This window comes from Microcaecilia unicolor, chromosome 7 (assembly GCF_901765095.1).
Source record: "Microcaecilia unicolor chromosome 7, aMicUni1.1, whole genome shotgun sequence".
In the NCBI taxonomy this organism is placed as follows: Eukaryota; Metazoa; Chordata; class Amphibia; order Gymnophiona; family Siphonopidae; genus Microcaecilia; species Microcaecilia unicolor.
Window position 1 is genome coordinate 184380851 of NC_044037.1, and position 23052 is coordinate 184403902.

Sequence of the window (23052 nt, forward strand, 5' to 3'; positions counted from 1 at the left end):
GCAAATTCACATCAATAAATATTTACATTCTTTTTAAACAATCACTTATCTGTAAAAGGCAGCGATTTAACAGTAACAGGGAACCCCCGCCGACATGGCCAAGTTTCGCATAAAGCTTTATCAAGGAAGAGGCTCTCTGCAACACAAACCAAATGCATATTACTGCTTACAGTAAAACAAAAGCAACCATCACTTATTCTACTTTAAAATAAACTTATTACCGTTTCATCCTGCATATATCCCTGTGTATCAGAAAATGGCCGCGGCGTTTCTACGCGAACCTTACTTTATAAAGAGCTACAGCTGATCAGAAAAGGAGCAATGCGATTGGAGCAACCATCCACACTAAACAACCAATGAAATCGCTGCCCTTACGATTACATCATCGACCACCAATCAATTTCCGAATTGAGCCCGTCAGGAACTAAAGCAGCAATGGATATTCAGGTTACAGACTTTAGTTCCTGACGGGCTCAATTCGGAAATTGATTGGTGGTCGATGATGTAATCGTAAGGGCAGCGATTTCATTGGTTGTTTAGTGTGGATGGTTGCTCCAATCGCATTGCTCCTTTTCTGATCAGCTGTAGCTCTTTATAAAGTAAGGTTCGCGTAGAAACGCCGCGGCCATTTTCTGATACACAGGGATATATGCAGGATGAAACGGTAATAAGTTTATTTTAAAGTAGAATAAGTGATGGTTGCTTTTGTTTTACTGTAAGCAGTAATATGCATTTGGTTTGTGTTGCAGAGAGCCTCTTCCTTGATAAAGCTTTATGCGAAACTTGGCCATGTCGGCGGGGGTTCCCTGTTACTGTTAAATCGCTGCCTTTTACAGATAAGTGATTGTTTAAAAAGAATGTAAATATTTATTGATGTGAATTTGCACAGTTTTGATATATAAAAGATGGAAGAATATCGATAAAAAGAAACAGAAGTAAGGGGATGTATATGAGGATTTGCTCCACACCAATTCGCCTGTGCGAGGGAACAATATTGTTCATATGGTTGTGGTAAGCAGTTAATCTGATTATCCCCATGCACTAGATGTTATGCTGTGAATTCCTGCTTTAGATATAACTGTTTGGGACATTAACTACTTGCTTGGATGATTAGTCCCCACAGTGTGCTATTTGGTGACATTTAATTTAAGAGCATTTCCAAAAGCTGACATATTCCAATTAATAAATTCTGAATAAAATACTTTTTTCTACCTTTGTTGTCTGATCATTTAGTTTTTCTATTCGCTTTGGTCCCAGTGTCTTCTGTTTTATGCAGTGTCTTCTTTCCATTTGATATTTTTTCATTCACCATGTCCACCATCCTCCTGTGTCCTTATGCGTCCTGTCTACCATCTGTAGCCCTGTCCCTATCCTTCCTCCAGTTTCAGCATCTGCACTCAGTGTTCCGATCCAGCCCTTAAAATTCAGCAATTTTCCCTCCATCCATATCCAGCATTTCTCCTCACTCCCCTCCATTCATGTGCATGTACTTCCTCTGTCTTTCCTCCCCTCCATCCATGTCCAGCATTTCTCTTCTCTCTCTTCCCCTCCATCCGTGTACATTTCCTTCCTTTGTCTTTCCTTCCCTTCATCCTTGTCCAACATTTCTCCTCGCTTCCCTGCCCTCCACTCCATCCATGTCCAGCAATTCTCCTCTCCCCTGCCCACTCCTCCATCTATCCATCCATGTCCAGCAACTCTCCATTCTCCCTTGCCCTCCCCTCCATCCATCCATCCATCCATGTCCAGAAATTCTCCTCTCTCCCCTGCCCTCCCCTCCTCCCCATGTCAAGTGATTTCTTTTCTCCCCCTGCCCTCCCCTCTCCATGTCCATCGATCTCTTCTCTCCTTCTGCCCTCCCCTCCCATCCATGTCCAGCAATCTCTTCTCTCCCCCTGCCTTCCCCTCCTCTCCATATTCAGTGATCTCTTCTCTCCCCATGCCCTCCCCTCCTCTTCATGTCCAGCTATCTCTTATTTATTTATTTGTAACATTTTTATCCCACATTTTCCCACCCAGTAGCAGGCTCAGTGTGACTTACAAAATACCGTAAAGGCGAACAAATCTAGATTGAAATAGGGGTCAGGTAAGGTTAGTGTCCCGCCTTCTGCGATGATGCATTTCCTGTTTCTGCGAGGGCGGGACACTGTGTGAATGAAGGGAGAAGCTGGAGGCGAGCCTGCTGTGTTGTCTTTACTGCCGTCGCTGCGCCTGAAAGTAAAAGGGTTAAACGCACGGGGGGAAGGAACGGAGAGGAGGGCTCTCCCTCGGGGAGCTGAGGGCGGGAAGGAGGGACCGTCGGAGAGCTGCCTTGCGCCGGCCCTGCATTTGGGGTGGCAATGCCCCCATCGCCCCCCAAACTACACCCATGTGTACAGTTGTATGTAGTGGGTTTTGGGGGGGGGGCTCAGCACACAAGGTAAGGGAGCTATGTTCCTGGGAGCAATTTATGAAGTCCACTGCAGTGCCCCTTAGGGTGCCCGGTTGGTGTCCTGGCATGTCAGGGGGACCAGTGCACTAGAAATGCTGGCTCCTCCCACGACCAAAGGGCTTGCATTTTGTCGTTTCTGAGATGGTCGTCCTTGGTTTCCATTATCGCCGAAAATCAGAAACGACCAAGTCTAGGGATGATCATCTCTATGGACGACCGTATTATCGAAATGAAAGATGGACGTCCATCTTGTTTCGATAATACGGGTTCCCTCCCTCCCTCCATGGGGATGTTTTGCGAGGATGTCCTCAACAAAACTTGGGCGTCCCTTTCGATTATGCCCCTCTTTGTATGTCACATATTTTTAATTACCAATAAATTGTTTCCTCTGGTTGGAATTGCATTGGTCTACCTCTATTGTTTTTCTTTGTTCCAGTCATCTTTTCTCAAATCTGTCTCAGAAGGGATAAACAGTAGGTAAGAGTATCAAGGAATGCAGACTAGAAGAGACAGTGACCTTCTAGCTAGATTGTTCAAATTATCAACTGCTCTCTTTTATGGCTGTATGTCTTACTCTTTGGATCTTAATTACAGGTCTTTTGTTGTCCCAGTACATTTTTTTCTTACAGTTTTACATGTTTGTAATGAAAAGTGTTCACCATTCATTATGTCTTCATCCCTTGCCTTTCTTCCACTTAATTCTTGTTCATGTGTTAAATGTTTAAGTGCTGTGTTATATGGGGCTCTGAGACATATCAGTCCATCATTGCATTGATTTCCTTAGATTCACAGGGAAGGGAGAGGCTAATCTGGAGTAGTGTTCTGAAACTCTACATATTGATGTCTTCATAGAATCTTATAGTAGACTAGTAATGATTTTGTTGCTTTAATTATCAACTGAATCTAAAACAAAAACTACCTCTGTTTTATTTACTTAGTTAAAAAATTTCTATGCCGCACATCTCAAGATTCTGTGCAACTTACGGATGAACACAAAAATCTTTTTAAAACACGAAAATCCATGAACAACTATGTTTGTACAAAAAACATACATAAAAGCAATCCAAAATAATCACATTACTATAGAATTCAATTAAAATTATCAAGATCAAATGCCTAAAAAATAAAAAAAAAACTTTAACCTGTTTACAAAATAACAAGTCTGTCATGGACATTAACTCATCCAATAAAGAATTCTGGATCCCAGTTCAAAGACTGAGAAGGCTCTAACATGCGTAATCTGTTTACCTGCCTCCTTTGCAGATGGTTTCATAGAGGTGTTCAAATGACATGAATGAATATATTGAGTAGAACTATAATTGCAGAAGCAAGATTAACCCATTAGTGCCCAACATTCCCATATAGGATTTTATTATGGGAACATCCCAAAATTGTATAAATGGCACTCTAAATTGTACATGCAAATATGGAGGGGCAGTGCACCCAATTTGTATATGCAATTTAATTGAATAGCAAGCCAATTAGCACTGATAATTGGGCCCTAACTATCAATTCAGCGGAATCAGCGGAAATGTACTGGACTGGTTTCACAACTTCCTAACTGCAAGAACATATCAAGTGATATCTAAATCGATCATATCACCACCATGGAGACCTGGATGTGGAGTGCCTCAGGGATCGTTGCTTTCACCGATTCTCTTTAACTTAATGATGTTACCACTGGCCAGCTCACTATCCAACCAAGGCCTAAACCCGTATATTTATGCTGACGACGTTACGATATATATTTTGTTTAAAAACAAATTATCAGAAATTGCAGATAAAATTAATAACAGTTTCCAAATTTTGAATTCATGGGCTGATGCATTCCAGCTTAAACTTAATGCAGAAAAGACGCAATGTCTCATCCTTTCATCGCAGTATAATAAGATTAATTATACCAAGATAAACACACCAAGCCACACTCTTCCTGTTGCGGATACCCTTAAGCTCCTGGGTGTTACCATTGACCGAAATGTTACCCTAGATTGCCATGTGAAAAATGTTACAAAGAAAATGTTCATGCAATGTGGAAGCTTAAAAGAGTGAAACCTTTTTTTCCCAAGGGGGTTATTCCGCAAACTGGTGCAATCACTGGTTCTGAGCCATCTGGACTATTGCAATTCAATTTACATAAGATGCAAAGTGCAAACCATAAAGAAACTCCAGACTGCCCAGAACACTGCGGCCAGACATATTCGGCAAGGCGAAATATGAAAGTGCCACACCCCTTAGAGAAAAATTACATTGGCTTCCATTAAAAGATCGAATTGTATTTAAAACCTGCACCTTGACTCTCAAAATTATTCATGGCGAAGCCCCATCATACATGTCAGACCTAATTGACTTGCCATCACGAAATACCAAAAGTTCATCACGCACTTTCCTAAACCTCCATTACCCCAATTGCAGAGGACTTAATTACAAGTCAATACATGCATCTAGCTTCGCCTACCTCTGTACACAATCCTGGAATAAACTATTGAATACTATAAAAACAACGCATGACTTGACAACCTTCCGGAAGTTACTGAAGACGCACCTGTTCAAAGAGACTTACAAAAATTATCCTTCTTAATGATTTGATTCCTAATCTATACCAGAACCAACTATTATTGATCCTTAAATTTGATTATTTTATCATAGTATCATTATCGAATATTGCACCTTAATCTGCTCCTACTTACATGTTATGTATAATCATGTTATTTACCTTATTTACCTAATATTCTTGAACATTAATTGTAACAGTATGCTAAACCACTTACTTTGTTAATGATGATGCCATTGCAACATAATGTAAGCCACATTGAGCCTGCAAATAGGTGGGAAAATGTGGGATACAAATGCAGCAAAATAAATAAATAATAAATAAATTATCAGTGCTAATTGGCATTAATTTACATATGCATATTTACATACCCAGATCCACGTGTAAATTTTACACACGGCTCCAAAAGGGTGTGTGGCCATGGGAGTGTTATGAGTGGATCAAAGGTGTTCCCACAATTTATGCAAGCTGCCATAGAGGTATGAGGATTCACACCAGGGTTCATTTGGTGTAAATGCTTGTGCCTAAAAGCAGTCACGGATCCTAGCGCTAAACACAGCACCTAACTTTGAGCACCGTTTTTAGAATAGCGCTAAGCTTTTACAGAATTTAATCCTAAATGATTAGAAAACAACCCACATAATTATTTAAATACACTCGAGCTAGAAACTAAATACCAGAAAACTCACATTAAATGTTTCTAAAATATCCTCATGCAGATTCACTTCTCCCAATACAACAACTGCCAAGGGCCAAGATGCACTAAAGTCGTCGTTAGAGCCATTTCGTACCAAATTCCATAGCGAATCAGTAGGGAACGGCTATGCATCAAGGAAAGGGAATACAAATGAGCTACTCGTTGTAGCTCACTTGCATTCTCTATTCCTTCTTAAAACAGTCGGAGAATCGGCCGGTCAAGCATGCGCAGAGCAGTAAAGCGTTATGCTGGCTGCTCTGCGCATGCCAAATACGCCTCCCTGTGCCGCCCGAAGACGCTGCGCCGCTCACCCCCCCCTGCCGCAATAATAAAAACAAAAGTGAAGTTGAGGCTGGCCACCGAGAAAAGGCGTCTGTTTTTGCTGTCATTCACCTCCGCAATAATAAAGAATGTTTTTTTGGCTGTGCTTCATTCAGCTGAGAGACCTGGAAGTCTCTGAGCCAATCACAGTGCGTTTAGCTTGGCTAAAGGCGCTGTGATTGGCTCAGAGACTTCCTGGTCTCTCAGCTGTGAAGCACTGCCCAAAAAGACGTTTTTATTATTGAAAAAAAGGGGGGGGGGGGAATGGCTGGCCATAAAAAAATAATGTCCATTTTGGCCCCTTGCAATAATAAAAACATCTTTTCTGGCAGTGCTTCACTCAGCTCAGATACCAGGAAGCCTCTGAGCCAATCACAACACGTTTAGCTTGGCTAAACACGCTATGATTGACTCAGAGACTTCCTGGTCTCTCAGCTGTGAAGCACTACAAAAAAAAAGTTTTTACTATTGCAAGGGGGGAATAACTGCCAAAATGGATGTTTTTTTTTGGATGGCCGGTCATCCGGACCGTCATTCCCCCCCTTTTTAATAATAAAAACGTCTTTTTTGGCAGTGCTTCACAGCTGAGAGACCAGGAAGTCTCTGAGCCAATCACAGCGCTTTTAGCTGAGCTAAACGCGCTGTGATTGGCTCAGAGACTTCCTGGTATCTGAGCTGAGTGAAGCACTGCCAGAAAAGACATTTTTATTATTGCAAGGGGCCAAAATGGACGTTTTTTTTAAATGGCCGGCCATTTCCCCCTTTTTTAATAATAAAAATGGGGGTTTTTTTGCAGTGCTTCACAGCTGAGAGACCAGGAAGTCTCTGAGCCAATCACAGCACCTTTAGCTGAGCTAAACGCTCAGAAGTTACGGACTAAGAAAGGGATCTGTGTGTCGTCGTCAATAATACACTGAAACCTTCTGCTCAGTGTGCTGCTGCGGCTAGGAAAGCGAATAGAATGTTGGGTATTATTAGGAAAGGTATGGAAAACAGGTGTGAGGATGTTAAAATAATAATAATAATAATAATGCCGTTGTATCGCTCCATGGTGCGACCGCACCTTGAGTATTGTGTTCAATTCTGGTCACCGCATCTCAAGAAAGATATAGTAGAATTGGAAAAGGTGCAGCGAAGGGTGACTAAAATGATAGCAGGGATAGGACGACTTCCCTATGAAGAAAGACTAAGGAGGCTAGGGCTTTTCAGCTTGGGGAAAAGACGGCTGAGGGGAGACATGATAGAGGTATATAAAATATTGAGTGGAGTGGAACAGGTGGATATGAAGCGTCTGTTCACGCTTTCCAAAAATACTAGGACTAGGGGGCTTGCGATGAAACTACAGTGTAGTACATTTAAAACCGGAGAAAAGTTTTCTTCACCCAACGCATAATTAAACTCTGGAATTCGTTGCCGGAGAACGTGGTGAAGGCAGTTAGCTTAGCAGAGTTTAAAAAGGGGTTAGACGGTTTCCTAAAGGACAAGCCAATAAACCACTACTAAATGGACTTGGGAAAAATCCACAATTCCAGGAATAACATGTATAGAATGTCTGTACATTTGGGAAGCTTGCCAGGTGCCCTTGGCCTGGATTGGCCGCTGTCATGGACAGGATGCTGGGCTCGATGGACCTTTGGTCTTTTCCCAGTGTGGCATTACTCATGTACTTGTGTAGGTCTCTCAGCTGAGTGAAGTACGGCCAAAAAATACGTTCTTTATTATTGCGGAGATGAATGACGGTGAAAACAGGCGCCTTTTCTCAGTGGCCGGCCTCAACTGCACTTTTTTAAAATATTGCGGCGGGGGGGGCGGAATGGCGGCGAAAATGGATGCCTTTTTCCGATGGCTGGCCTCAACTGCACTTTTTTTATTATTGCGGCTGGGTATGGAATGATTATTATAGCGGTTTTTCATCAGTTTTCGATCCCGCGCAGCCCCAACGAGAGGTACAGACCTCTCAGAGTTTCCAGCGTTAAGGCAATCGGAAAAGCTTAGTGCATCTCATTACAATAGGGTTTCTACATAATTTGCTCATCTGCATTCCGTTTTTGTTAGCTGCTACCGTCCTCATAAAATGGCTGTTAGTGCATGCCAGGGTTTACTACTTGTTCTTTAATGGCTCGTTAGATTTAGTGCATCTGGCCCAAAGTGGAGAAAAAAAGACCTCAGCCAATCAAGAGGTACCCTTAAATTAGCAACTCAATCCACCAAGCCATCATTAGTTAGAAAAAGACTCTACTATGGCACATTGCAAGCAAAAAAACAAGAAAAAAAAACTTTGAGGAGAACAGAAAACAGCAATGGCAAACAGCAGGGACAGAACCAAAAATATCAGCTAGGCAGATCGCGTCAATATTATTAAAAAATGCGCTTACGTATCTTCAAAAGCCTGAAATACCCTATACTTTACATTAAAGCAAGCTGAAGTCTTCTGATCACTCATACCTGCAACTCACAATCAGTGAAGTCATTTATTATTTGTACTAGGTACAATTTAAAGAATTAAGTTTTTTTTTTTTTTTTTTTGGGGGGGGGGGGGTGTTGCCGGGTTCTTGAAGCCTGGATTGGCCACTGTCAGAGACAGGATGCTGGGCTTGATGGACCCTTGATCTTTTCCCAGTATGGCGGTGCTTATGCGCTTATGTCTGGTTTTGCATAGGTTGTCTAGGTAGGAAAAAGAAACCGTCAAGTCTGGACTTTGATCCTGGGTAACTGGGTTTGATTCCCACTGTAGCTCCTAGGTACAAAATAAGCACCGCTTTGAATGAAGTTACAAAAAACACAGAAAGGTTGTATATCAAGTCCCATTCCCAGGTCCAAACTAGCAGTTGGCTGCCTCTTATTTGTGCCATGGACTGGTATAAATGCTAACATCTAGATTATGTAAGGCATGCATGTATTGCCATTGCATGCATACTTTTCAAGCCCACCCCAAAATGTGTCCACAACATACCCCCTTAAAAACTTTGTGTGCTGCGGATCTACACATGTAAGTCGCTGTTTGTGTATAAGGCATTTACACATATAAATGTCTCTATTTACAGATCTAAGTGCCACAAAAGGCTTCTAAAATAGTCTTCTCTAAATACTGATACCACAATGTAACTGCATAATCAGATAATAACCGCATTACAAAACCACAGAATGTAATCCTCCCCAAGGGACTCTGCTGAAAGGATTCTAATTGAAACATGCAGAACTGCAGTTTACATCTATTATACTGATGTGTTTAAGATTGTTATCTGCCAACCCTGGTATATCCTCTTATCACCTCCTGAATGGTATGGTGGATACCTGAGATTATTTTCATATATGTATACTCAATAATGTCCAACTTTTGTGGGAAAGGGTATTTTTAATCAGCATAAACATTTTTTGACTGACATTGTACCATTTCTTGAAGTCCTTTCCATTTCTGGCTGTTCTGATAAAACAGGACCGAACAAGTAACCATGGGAAACTAGAAAACTACCTATGGTTCCTGGGAATTTTGTGTCCCAATTTTGTTTCCTGCTAGAGCTGCTGCCACTACTGTTGCCAAGAGTTTACATCTTATCTGCAACATGCAGCTCTCAAAGAGTTTGAGGCAAGTGGTGCAAAAATTTCCACACTGCTCTTGGTGTCTTAAATCTTATGAGATAGACGTGGAAGTTTGGGGAGTCTAGGAAGTGCATCAACAGAGCTGGTAGAGAGGAATACATGGCTAGATGGGGAGGCTGCAAGGTGGTTGGTGGGCTGACTAGGGCTGGCTAAATGGGGAAATTGTGGCTAGAGGGGATGACAGGCTAGCTGGGGCAATAGCTGGGAGGAGTGGCTAGTAGGCTTTGGAGGGGAAGGGAGAGCTTTACAACTTCCTGGCTGGTGTGCGATAGCTAAGGGTAGTTGAGGGGGGAGGGTATTAGCTGGCTAGCTGAGGTGGGTAGCTAGGGAGCGAAGAGTAGCTGGTTAGATAGGGAATTGGTGGGGGAAGGATGGAGATGGTGTGATGAGGGGCAGAGAATGGGTAATGATAAGGTAGGTGGATAATTAGAAAAGTAGGTCTTACATTGCTTATACATTTTGTCTTCTGCTTTAGCTTTAGCATGGTAAGGCTCAGCATTGATCCCACATACCTTTCATTTGAAGAGCTGCATGTCTGCATTCATTATTTACTGGAATAAATATGCTCATTTTATGAAATATGTCTCTCTATAGGGGAGCAGAAAAATATAAGTAGATAGATTGGATCCATGGAGGGCAATTTTGAAAGCTATCTCTGCATGTAAAGTAGCTCTATATACCTGGAAATCGGTGCTTATAAAATTGCATGTCCGATATCACTTTGTTAGTTGTGTACATCCTGTAGATGTTCAACTTTATCTGAACTGAGTGGAGGCATTCTTAGGGGTGAAATTGGGGAAAGGTTTGCATTTATGCATATATTTTTGAAAATACATGTTTATGCATGCAAATTATCCCAGAAAATGTGTGTGTGGTAAAGAGCAGGTTTAAATGAAAGCACATAAATTCCCTAGGATAATTATCAAAGCAGAGGTATGTGTAGACTTTTAGTTTGGAAATGTGCCAGTCCCCCCCCCCCCCCCGTGTGAAAGGTATTAATGTACTACAAACCCCCAAATTCTATAAAAGTTGCTAAAAATAATAAGCCAATCAGTGCCAATAATTGACATTTTAACAAGCAATTATTGGTGCTAATTGGATTTAGTTAAAATTTACGCATATAAATTTAGACACGGGAATTTACTCATGGATCCAAAAAGAGGGCACAGCCAAGGGAGGGTCATAGGCGGATCAGGGGTGTTCCTTTAATTTATGTGGTTAGACATGGGGATTTAAACCAAGGTTTCATTGCTATAAATGGTCATGCCTAAATGTAGTTGTGGTTCCCAGCGTTAAATGCTATTCTATAAACAGCACCTAAATTTAAGCAGCATTTTTAAAATAGCACCAAGCGCTATTTTTTCAGCACTAATGTTATAGGTACCATTTAGTACAAACTGTGCCCCCCCCCCCCCCCCGGGTAGCTCAAGGCTTTACCCCCTCTAGTCCGGCTTCCTCCTTCTTCTCCCTATCCTCCAAACTAGCTGGCCAGCATCCTCCTTCCCCTCCCTACCTTCAACCCAGGTGGGCAGCATCGTCCCCTCTTCCCTTCCTCTTCACTGCTGCTGCCCTTCATCTTGCCAGACCTGGGCCGAAGTTGCAGTCAGACCCAGCATAGCCTTTAAACAAAGGCCCACACACTCACTGCCACATTCCGCCCTCCCCTCATCACAAGAGTTCATGTCCAGTAGGGAGGGCAGGATGCTACAACAATTGAGTGGGGGTCTGTGTTTAATGGTCTCGCACAAGGCAGCAACTCTGATTGCAACTTCAGCCCAGGTCTGATGAGAAATGGGGGGAAATGGTGTGCACAGAACGGGGGAGGGAAAGGGAGAGGAGATGCTGCTCTCCTGCTGCCACCATAGGAAGATGCCTAGTTCAACTAGTGATAGAGCAAACTCTGAGAAGCATTGATGGTTGATGCTACTGCTTGTAAGTGGAGGAGCGGCTCAGTGGTTAGAGAAGTGGTTTGCAAATCTGGGTTCAAAAGCTACTTTTCTGACATTCTGTATGACCTTGGGCAAGTCACTTCACCCTCCATTACCTCAGGTACAGCTAGATTTATAAACTAGTTTGAGCAATGAAATAACTCGCATACCTGAATGTGTAACTCACCTCACGCTTGGATTTAGAGCAAGGTGAATAATAAATCTAAAATCCACATTTCAGACTCAGTAGTGAAGATTCCATGTAGGAACGTCAGTATGCATGTGTTTTACAACCCTCATAATGCTTTTTTGTCTGCTTGTTTTGTTATTGCTTCTGCTGCTATCACAGAGGAGGTATCTGCAAGAATAGTCCAAGTAGTAACAGCCGAGGCCGTAGCAGTCCTGAAAGGTGAACAAGAGAAAGAAGCCCAGCACAAAGATCAGCCTGGAAAACTGCCTTTAGGTAAAGCCAACAAGTTCCAAAGAGTGGAGGAGATGGAGGAGTGAATACGGTTGTTTTAGTGGAAGAGGACACAGAGATGTGACACTGTGGTGATTGATGATCATGGCGGTCAGTTCATTAGAGTCGAAATCATGACAGTGCCAGTCACGCTGGATGAAGTTATGGTGGTAATCTAACGAATATTCTTTTATGGAAAGGGTGGTGGATGCACAGAAAGGCCTTACATCAGAGGAAGTGGAGATGAGGACTACATATAAATTCAAGAAAGCATAGAACAAGCACAGAGGATCTCTAAGGGTGAGGAAGGGTTTGTAGAACTTAAAAAGTTGGTATGGATGGGCAGACTGAATAGACCTTATGATTTCTCTCTACTGTCATTTTCTGTGTTTCTATGATACAGTAGTGCAAATAGAGGACGTTTTGAGTGTAACGCTAGCCATGGTCATGAGAGCTATAGCAGTGGAATTTGTGGCTGTGATGGGTACAGTGAGGCTGGTGGTATTGAGTATAGTGATGTTATTAGATATTATGCTGGGGAAAATTATGATGGTTTAGTACTAAGTTACATGTAATTATTATTTCACAGAAAATTGTTTTTGAAACTTCATATTTTGTAAGAAAAAAACTGGTATGTCAAGATTATAGGCATTTCATGGGACTACAGGAAGATTACTATTAAGTATTTATGGGACTGGAATTGTATGAAAATCCCTTTAGTCATGGAAATGATGACGGTGGTAAACAAAGTACTAATAGTACTAGTTGTGGATGCTGAAATGCTACAATCTATTTATTGTGATACTATTAAGTTGGTGGCTGTCAGGAAGAAACACTGACACATTGTGGTCATTGCTTTTACTGCTAATTCTAATAGAAGATATTGAAACCTTATGGCCACTTCTGGTACTGCAGCCGCTCATGTTTCTGGACAGACCAAAAAAAATGAGTATTATTATAATGGACAAGTTACTGCTTTGGACCATGTTGCACTGTGGGGTCACAGTGACCCCATGTTGCACTGTGGGGTCACAGTACCAGTTCGGGTTTCATGAAAAGCAGAAGCATCAGTCATGTATGATGAGAACAATGCATTATACTGAGAGAGGCTGTCATACTGGGAGATGGGACAGCAACAGCACCAGCAGAGATAGACTGTTTTCAGGTTTGCTGACAAAAGGTAGAAATGGTAAGGAACACTGTTCCATGGTAGCAGTAGGGGCGTTTGGTGTCATGGTGGCAACACTGAGTGCTGCAACCTTGGCTGCATTCTGCTTTGGGGGCCAATGTAGTACCATGGCAGTTGTACCATAGGAGTGGCTGGAAAGAATGTGGGTACCAGGCAGCAGCAAGTGACATAGGAAGGAATGAGAGAGGGGAACAGCAGTAGTTGAGTAACATTTCAGAGGAGATTGCTTTGGGGGCATATTAGAGATGGACTCAGTTGTGGGGCGGGGGAAAGACAAGACAGAGCTGGAAAAGATTGACTTGGAAGTGATAGAGGAAATGGATGCACAAACAAGGCAATTCTATAAAGTGGGCACTAACATTTACATTCAGAATACCCAGTTCTGATGTGAACATACACGTGTGAAATGCCAAATATCTGCCTATATGGAATTCTGTAATTATGCACATATCATGGGAGGAGTCTGGGTGGGACTCTCACTGACATGTGTATCTTGTAGAATATTGTACTTTATCCCCCGAATTCAATAAGTTGCTAAATATTGTGCTTGCAAATTTGGGTGCATATCCAATTTATGCACATAATTTAATTGAATAACAAGCCAATTAGTGCTGATAATTGAGATTTAACAAGAAATTATTGATGCTAATTGGATTTAATTCAAATTTACACACGGGTCCATAAAAGAGGGCATAGCCATGGGAGGGTCATGGGCGGATCAGGGGTGTTCCTTTAATTTATAGGCATTGTTATAGAATAAAGAGCATCTGCATCAGATTTACATCAAGGTTTCGTTGATGTAAATGGTCAAGCCTAAATGTAGTCATGATTCCCGGCATTAAGCGCTGTTCTATAAAAAGCACCTAACTTGGACACTTGGAGGATGGCATTAATTGACACAACACAAACAAGTTCCATTCTGAAGAATCAGGTTGCTTCTTTCTCTACTCTGGATCCTCTGTTGGTGCTCTGGCTAGAGTTGTAGAGGCAAAAGGAGGAAGAAGACTGAGAAGTATTTGCATCCCTTTGGTTTGTGAGCTAGTAGCGTACTGAAGAGTTGCGAGGAACAGAGGCATACTTGCACAGAATACATGCAGAAATTTGCACCTTCCTCTGATCAGATGTAACTTTGGGCAGTAACATTTGTACACTATGGTGCTTGTTTCTTGGAGCATATTGTATAAAAGCCCATACATCCATGTGTTGTCTTTATAAAAATGGGTGTTGGTTCTGCATCCCCTCCTCCCTTCTACTGTTTGAAACATAGTAATCTCCAGTACTTTTAGTTAAAAGTAATAGAATATCTTTTGGTGATGATTGGGTCTTGAAATAAATATATTATACATTTTTGATTGAGATTTTGGACCAATGACTATTGTAGTGCTGATAGCTCAGTAAAAGGCTTTTCTTACCTAGGAACCACACGTCTGAAGGGTTGATGTATTTTATGTAGTTGCTGTACTTGATTTGTAGTTCCACCCCTTTTCTCCCACTTATCGTTGCCCTTTCTCTTCCTTCTTGCATTCCTTTTTTTAATCTGTGTTTTTAGATTCTAAGCTGAGCTGAAGGCTTTCCCATAGGGCAAAGTAAATTTTAAATAAACATGATATTCCCTCTAATATAAGTTTTATCATGCCAACAGGAGCCCTTTGTATTCTTTATAAAATATGCATAGTTAAAAAACTTTTTAGAGTGGAGGAGTGGCCTAGTGGTTAGAGTGGTGGACTTTGGTCCTGGAGAACTGGGTTCAATTCCTACTGCAGGCACAGGCAGCTCCTTGTGACTCTGGGCAAGTCACTTAACCCTCCATTGCCCCAGGTACAAATAAGTACCTGTATATAATATGTAAGCCGCATTGAACCTGCTATGAGTGGGAAAGTGCGAGGTACAAATGTAATAAAAAAATAAAATAACCCCCTAAGAGTGTAACTGTTTAGCTCGGTACGTATGTAAATAATACATATATACTTTTCCCTGTGTGGGTACAAGAACATTTTCAAAAACAAAACGTATGCATACACTTAGTTGAAAATTATTCGGGTCCATGGACATATATATGACTGAACGGAAGTTTGGGTGATGTATATTCACCATCTGTACATGCATAGTGCCAGGTGATTACCTTGTATTAGATTTTTAACTAAGCATGCATTAATACTTACCACAGCATAGTCAAAGGGTTCCTAAATGTAGGAACAGTTTTTTTTTTTTTATATTGGGCCCCTATTTCTCATCTCCATCAGGTGTACAGTGACTGGTAGCCACATCTAAAAACTTTTCTTTTCAAGAGCGCAGCATATGAGGTGGAATTTGTCATCTAATTCTCACCCAGTAAATAGTTTGGACCCAAACACAACAGTACCTCTAAAGGCAACCAATGCAAAACTGTTAATGCCAGTTGGACATGATAACCACAGTTGAAGTTGCATCAAAATACACACTGCCATGTTCTACACATGTTGCAATCAGTGTAACTGCTGTTTTAAGTAAATCAGTGATTAAGGAATCAAAGTAATCCAGCTGTCTTAAAAATACATAAATGTACATGTTGTGGTATGCTTTAGTATTTATGTATTTTTAAGTTTATAATAATTTGGTTTTATGTCATTTATTAGCTACCATAGCCCCTGATGCAGCCCTTGCATTGGTGGAACACGGCCAGTGTCAGGCGCATTGTGTACTTTTATACCTCACGTGAATAAAGCCATTTCCAAATGGACTTTTCCTTGTGTGATCTGCTTTTTTCATTTTGCTTTGGTACTGGACAAAGACATATTTCAAATATAATTAAAACAGTTTTTTTAAGTCAAAGCTGATTAAACAATTGAAGCCATTTTTAGATGTACAGTATTTGCAGATGGATGTGCATGCTCTTTTGATGAATATGTTGGACTATTGTAATACTTTGTACTTGGGTTTACTTCTGCAGTGTGTTAAAAAAAACAAAACTTAAAATGATGCTATTCAAAATTGTTAAATCACAAGAGGATTATGAAAAAATACAAGAGGACCTTATGAGACTAGGAGACTGGGCATCTAAATGGCAGATGACATTTAATGTGAGCAAGTGCAAAGTGATGCATGTGGGAAAGAGGAACCCGAATTATAGTTATGGAAAGGTTCCACATTAGGAGTCACCGACTGGGAAAGGGATCTAGGCGTCATCGTTGATGATACGTTGAAACCCTCTGCTCTGTGTGCTGCGGCGGCTAAGAAAGCAAATAGAATGTTAGGTATTATTAGGAAAGGAATGGAAAACAAAAATGAGGATGTTATAGTGCCCTTGTATCGCTCCATGGTACAACCGCACCTCGAATATTGTGTGCAATTCTGGTTGCCGTATCTCAAAAAAGATATAGGGCCTCTTTTACTAAGGCTTGCTAGCGTTTTTAGCATACGCTAATATTTAGGGCACGCTAAATGTTAGAGATGTCCATTTATTCCTATTGATGTCTCTAACATTTAGCACACTCTAAATATTAGCACGCGCTAAAAACGCTAGTGCGCCTTACTAAAAGAGGCCCTTAGTGGAATTAGAAAAAGTACAGTGAAGGGCGATGAAAATGATAAAGGGGACTTCCCTATGAGGAAAGGCTAAAGCAGCTAGGGCTCTTCAGCTTGGAGAAATAAATAAATCACAAAGTGCTCTGGTTTCCACAAGATTTCAAGTGAACTGAAACAGCCTGTTAACCCTATAGGAAATAAAAAGAAAGGTTGTGAAGTGTGAACAGTTGGTCCCTAGGTGTTTTGTCATACTAATTTGAATGAATAGTTCAAAGTTTTTAAAGAGAAAACCTAACAGCACCATTGGAATGGACAGACAAGCAAATATGATGCTGTTATAAGGTCACTTGCCCCCAAAATGTAAAAATCTGCGCAAATTTGGGCGCATGCTGAATTTGTGCGTTCAATTTAATTACATAAAGAGCCAAGTAGTGCCAATAATTGGCTTTTTAACAAGCAATTATTGGCACTAATTAGATTTTAATTAGAACGTATGCGCATAAAGAGATCCGCGCCTATTTTTTACGCAAGCCCCAAAAAAGGGGGTGCAGAAATGGGAGGGTCTTGGGCATTTTGGGGTGGATTGGGGGTGTAGTTTTTAGTTACATGCGTAGTTCTAGAATATGGAGGCTTTGTGCATAAATTCAGGCACAAATGGTAGTGACTAAATTTACATGAGCTTTTTTCAAGCACTATATATAGAATCTAGCCCTAGATCTCTAGGTAAAAGAATATGACATCCTTACTTGTAGGGAAGTTATTAAATCAGATCAATGAGAAGGCAGCAGATTTTGAAATATAAAATTGTAATGCTATTCCAAAAAGTTTTGGTGTGATTTGGAAGGCTTAGTATGAATACTGAGCTAGTTTTGTATTTGCTGATTCATTCTCATTAATGTCACTGCTGATTACAGTCCACGATGAATGGCTAATGGCTAGATACCTAGTAGCAGAAGCAGGTTACAGACTGCAGTTGGCAATAAATATATGCATAAGCTATTTCATATTTTGAGATTTCTTAAAGGTAACATGCTAAATGCTTACTTATTCACAAATTTCTGATAGTGCAGGTGAGTGGATGTGGCTGGTGTTGGAGGGTTATGAAAACCTATGCACCACTTTTGTTGTTGTTGTTGTTTGTTTGTTTTTTCCTTCCCCGTTCTCCTCTTTTGTGTTTTTCTTTGACTGTCTATCTTACTCAGTTTTAAACCCTGTGTATTTTTTCCATAGCCATAAAATGGGAGAATACCTTTAGGCCCCTTTTACCAAGCTGCGGCAAAAGGGGGCCAGTGCTGGCGTCGGCACATGCTTTACATGTGCGCCCCCTTTTACCACAGCTGTAAAAGGGAAGTCTCGCTTTCCTACAGGAAATGGCCGGACGGCAAGTAAAGCACTTCATGCGTAGCCATTTTGGTGGGAGCGGTAAGGGCTCCCACATTAACCTGGCGGTAACTGGGCAGCACGCAGCACTCCGGTGCTACAAAAATAAATACATTTTTGTAGCACTGGAAATGACGGTGTGCTAGGGGTGGGAAGTACCGCCGGGCTGCTGCGGTAGCCCGGCGGTACTTCCTGTATAGCGAGCAGTAAGCCCGCATTGGGTTTACCACTGCTTAATAAAAAGAGCCCTTGGTAAATAGGCTGCTTGGTATTCACATTTCTTGCTTCAGAGCGCTTACAGACTTTGAGGACATGTGTGTAAACTCCAAAAAGTTAGAATAATGAGAATACCTTTGATGTACTAAGAGGTATATTTAAATTGCCTTACAAACAGTACATTTGAGAGAAACAGATGGATTTTAAACAGTGTTGTTCAAAGTATGAAGCCAAAGTACTTAAGTAACAGTAAAAAATAAATATATATGTTAAATACTTAAAAAGTAAAAAGTATAGTGAAGAACACAAAAAAATGTACTTAAGCGAAAGTAAAAGTTGCCTAATATAATACTTTTTGAGTAAAACGTAAAAATACCACAACTACAATGAATACAACTATTATTAACATTTTTAGCCCAACATCTGTATTGCTTTAAAATTCAGTCCACTAAATTTTGAAAATAACTTATCACTCATATGAGTGTGCTTGTGAGTCAGTAATCCAGCACAACTGAAAAAGTGTTCAACAACTGTACTGGTAGGAAGTAGAGTGTTTAGTCTAATAAAAAGTTCCTTCAGAGCAGACTAGGTTGAAAAACTACTGATGTCTTCTGACAGGGTCTGCAGGTTTTGATCAAAGGAATCTCTGTCTGAAACACTTGACTTCTGTATAGCAAAGCATGCTTTATCATCATCATTGTCATTATCGTCTGCATTAGAAATAGTGCTGTATAACTCATCACTTGCATCTTCAGCTTCGTTATCATCGTTATGCTGTCCAATTACAGAGAAGGCTTTCATAAAGTTGGAATCATTGTCTGTTGTTGTTCTAACAGTTTTTCATCTGATGCCAAGTTCTGTTTGAATATCTTTGAGGACTGTTGCAAGAACATCCAATGTGTGGGAACCCTTCAGTCTTGAGGCCAGCCAAGCAGATTTCCTCTCTAAAGAGTATCAATCCAATAGTCACCCCAGTGCAAAATTTCCCATGGGATGCCCAGCAGTCTGTTGTGCTAGAACATAATATGTCTGTCCACCAAGAATTGCAACCAGCTTCATCTTCATCTCTACCTTATAAATTATATAATCCGATAATGTGAAAGCTTAAATAATCTAGGCACTGGCAACTGTACCTGTTCTTGAATAGGTATAAATGTAAGCTCAGTTTCTGCTGTATACTGTACTATTTTGTAAAGACACATACGCAGCTGTGTGTCTTTATAAAATAGCACCTAAATAGTGGTCTACTTGCCCTCTCAACCTAGACTCCTTGTTATAAAACTACTTTCTGACTGCTTCTGGTTTAAAAACGAGAGGACATGAAATGAGATTGAAGGGGGGCAGACTCAAGAAAAACGTCAGGAAGTATTTTTTCACGGAGAGAGTAGTGGATGCTTGGAATGCCCTCCCACGGGAGGTGGTGGAAATGAAAACGGTAACGGAATTCAAACATGCGTGGGATAAGCATAAAGGAATCCTGTGCCGAAGGAATGGATCCTCAGGAGCTTAGTCAAGATCGGGAGGCGGGGCTGGTGGTTGGGAGGCGGGGATAGTGCTGGGCAGACTTATACGGTCTGTGCCAGAGCCGGTGGTGGGCAGCGGGACTGGTGGTTGGGAGGCAGGGATAGTGCTGGACAGATTTGTACGGTCTGTGCCAGAGCCGGTGGTTGGGAGGCAGGGCTGGTGGTTGGGAGGTGAGGATAGTGCTGGGCAGACTTATACGGTCTGTGCCAGAGCCGGTGGTTGGGAGGAGGGGCTGGTGGTTGGGAGGCGGGGATAATGCTGGGCAGACTTATACGGTCTGTGCCCTGAAGAGCACAGGTACAAATCAAAGTAGGGTATACACAAAAAGCAGCAAATATGAGTTATCTTGTTGGGCAGACTGGATGGACCGTACAGGTCTTTTTCTGCCGTCATCTACTATGTTACTATGTAAAAGAGTAGCCAGTCTATGGGTCGAGTATGCTGCAGCTCTAGGAACATAGTAAACCTAGAGATAGTAGAGTGGGGGCCCGTAGGGTCAGGAAAAGATTTCTGTTCCACGCAGTAGGTCATTGGATGTACATTCTATGCTCCCAGTGTCCTCTCACCCTTTTCCTCAGAGCACATAGCCAGGCCAAGTGATTGTGTTTAAATAAAGGTATCTTTACCAGGAGAATACAAGAAAGAGATAAAGTTCATCATCTGTTGTCTTCATAGACAGTAGGCAACACAAAAACAGTCCAGAAGTAAAAGACAAGGGTCATAATTTTATATTTCCATTCTTCTGTTAGACTCATGTTCTCCTTTCAGACAACTCTTTTTTCTAGTTGGGACTCCTCCCTTCTTCTGGAAACTCTCGGGATCTTCTGACTGGACTTCTTTTTTCATTCCACCACTCCAATAACAGTAGCTCCTTTTGATCCTGAAAAATGCTTTCAGGCACGTCTCACTTTCCTTCTCTTTCTCTGTTATGGGTTCCATGAACCTAGGAGGTTTCTAGTCTGGCAATCTCCCTACACCTCAAAACCTGTTTCCCCAAAGACGATTTACCTTCGGTAGCCAACATGCAATGGAACACTCTTGTTAGGTCCATTCCTGGCAAGCCACTGTCTGCAGACTCCACTTTCTTTCCCAGAAAGGAGAGAAGTCCCAAATATCCATTATTCCCTTTTCCTATAACCCTGTTCTGGTACTTAAAGATCCACCATCCATACAGTCTATGATTTCTCTCCTTGAGCAGCCAGTCTGCTTCTGGAAGGTGAAAAACAGATAAAACCCCCCTTCTCACCTAAAACAACAGCACTTATAGATTAAAGAGGGGATTTGCTAAAGTGCATTAAGCTGCTAATACAGGAATTATTGTGTTAGCATGGTATCAGGTGAGCTCCCACCCACTAATTCCCCTGAGACAATTCCCACGAAAGACTGCCTTCCCCAGACATATCCCACCCTCCCTAGCCTGTAGGTGGGAACTGACCTAGAACCATTAGCAGCAGCTTGACCATCTGAAGGGCAATTCTATAACAAGGCACCTATATACATAACCACTCGTGTGCATAAAATTACAGAATACTAGCACTATCATGGGCAAGTGTACATATGGATGGGCAATGGGCGAGGCATTCACCTGCATGTAACTTACAGAACACCAGTAGCGTAGCCAGGAAATTTTTATAGGGGATTTGTCCCCCCCCCCCCCACACTCTCCGTGCCCCCCAGTACTTTAAAATCATATCTGCTGTAGTCTTAACCCGAGCAGCGACAGTGGCACTTATAGGCTGCTTGCAGTCTGCACCAGTACTTCCTCTCTGAACTGCCCCGCCCTACACAAAACAGGAAGTAGTATCAGAAGGGGTGATACGGTTCAGAGAGAAAGTCCTGGTGCAGGCTGCAGGCAGCGTATGAGTGCCACAGCCACTGCCCAGTTGAAGACTGTAGCAGACATGATTTTAAGGTATGTGTGGGGGGACGGGGGTACTCTAAGTTATGGCCGCCCCTGCCACATTTACTTGGCTGCACTTAAACACCTTGTCATTGGCTTGTGCAACTGCGAGCATGTAAATGTTAAGTGCACCAATGCCAGATTACCTTATTATTCTTTAATGGAATCTGGATGCCCAGATACTGTAATGGAAAAGGCACTTGCTGCATAGCGTTTGGGTGCCTAAATGAAGGTGCCCACTTAGAATTGCTACCTTAGCATGTGCTAATTCTCAGGTTAACTGCATAGCATAAAATGTGGTGAGAATTGGATGAAGAATAGACGTTTTCTGTGCCTTGAAGTTAACACATGGTAACTTATGACACATAAACTGTCAATGCAGCAGATGGTGCAAAACAAAAATATGGAAGATGAGTGGTTTTTGCATATCCTCTCCTGATGAAGCAACTAAACAGTGAGAATTCCAGAACTGTCGAGAGAGATCGATTATAACTATATTCTGTGGGACTTTGGTAGTTTCTTTATACTACATTAATGCTGGAGGTGCCTCACAGATGTGAACTATTTTTCACGTGGTTGAAGCTAAGTACTTCTTCACTTTCTGTAGTTTTGACTATTCCTCATATGGTGTCCCCTGGATATATTTTCTTTTTTCGCTTTTTGACTATTACTCTTCCAATAATATATACTAAATGTTTATTAGTTCAACAAATTACTCGTGCATATTGAGAATTTAAAATTGAATTGCTACCGCACTACTCTCTGTTTATTTTACTGCAAATTGAATTAAGTTGTATCACTCTGCAGGTTTTTCAGAGGTGGTGGTTGGCCCGTGATGAAAGCCATTACAGGTGTGTCCACTGAGTTGGTACCCTGGGCTTGTGAGGCCTTTATTTATAATCCCCTTAAAAGCAACTTTCTACATATGCACTGGTAATATTTTGTATTTAGAGCATTCTTCTACAAGTTTCTTAATTTATCGCTCTAAGCAGATTTATTAATTTTTTGCAAAACATTCAATGCCACCTCAGTAGAAGACATCAAGTAGGGAATTCTATACACAGTGTCAAAACTTGGGTGCCGTGAAAATTTAGCGCCAAGTACTATTCTGTAAAGGGTGAGTGCCTTATATAGAATAGCTTTAGCTTGGGTCCCACATCTTTTTGAGTGCTGGACTTATGCCTGCTGAAACCAAATGTAAATAGGCACGCTTAGGCAATATTCAGGAATTCTATGTTCAGATTTTCAGAATGTCCCCAACATGCCCATGGCCATACCTCTTTTGGAGTTGCACACGAGAAAATTTAGGTGTGGAGCTTTATAGAGTCACATAGAAGCAGTTGTGTGCGCA

General features: G+C 41.4%; 1 protein-coding gene across 1 annotated transcript in view; it reads left to right on the forward strand.

Moving 5' to 3' along the window:
* MAP2 (microtubule associated protein 2) overlaps positions 1–23052 on the forward strand; it is a 602201-nt gene that overhangs the window by 448784 nt on the left and 130365 nt on the right. Inside the window, exon 7 of the mRNA XM_030210839.1 lies at positions 11878–11991. Coding sequence (XP_030066699.1) covers positions 11878–11991 — 114 coding nt within the window. The remainder of the gene's footprint in view (positions 1–11877; positions 11992–23052) is intronic.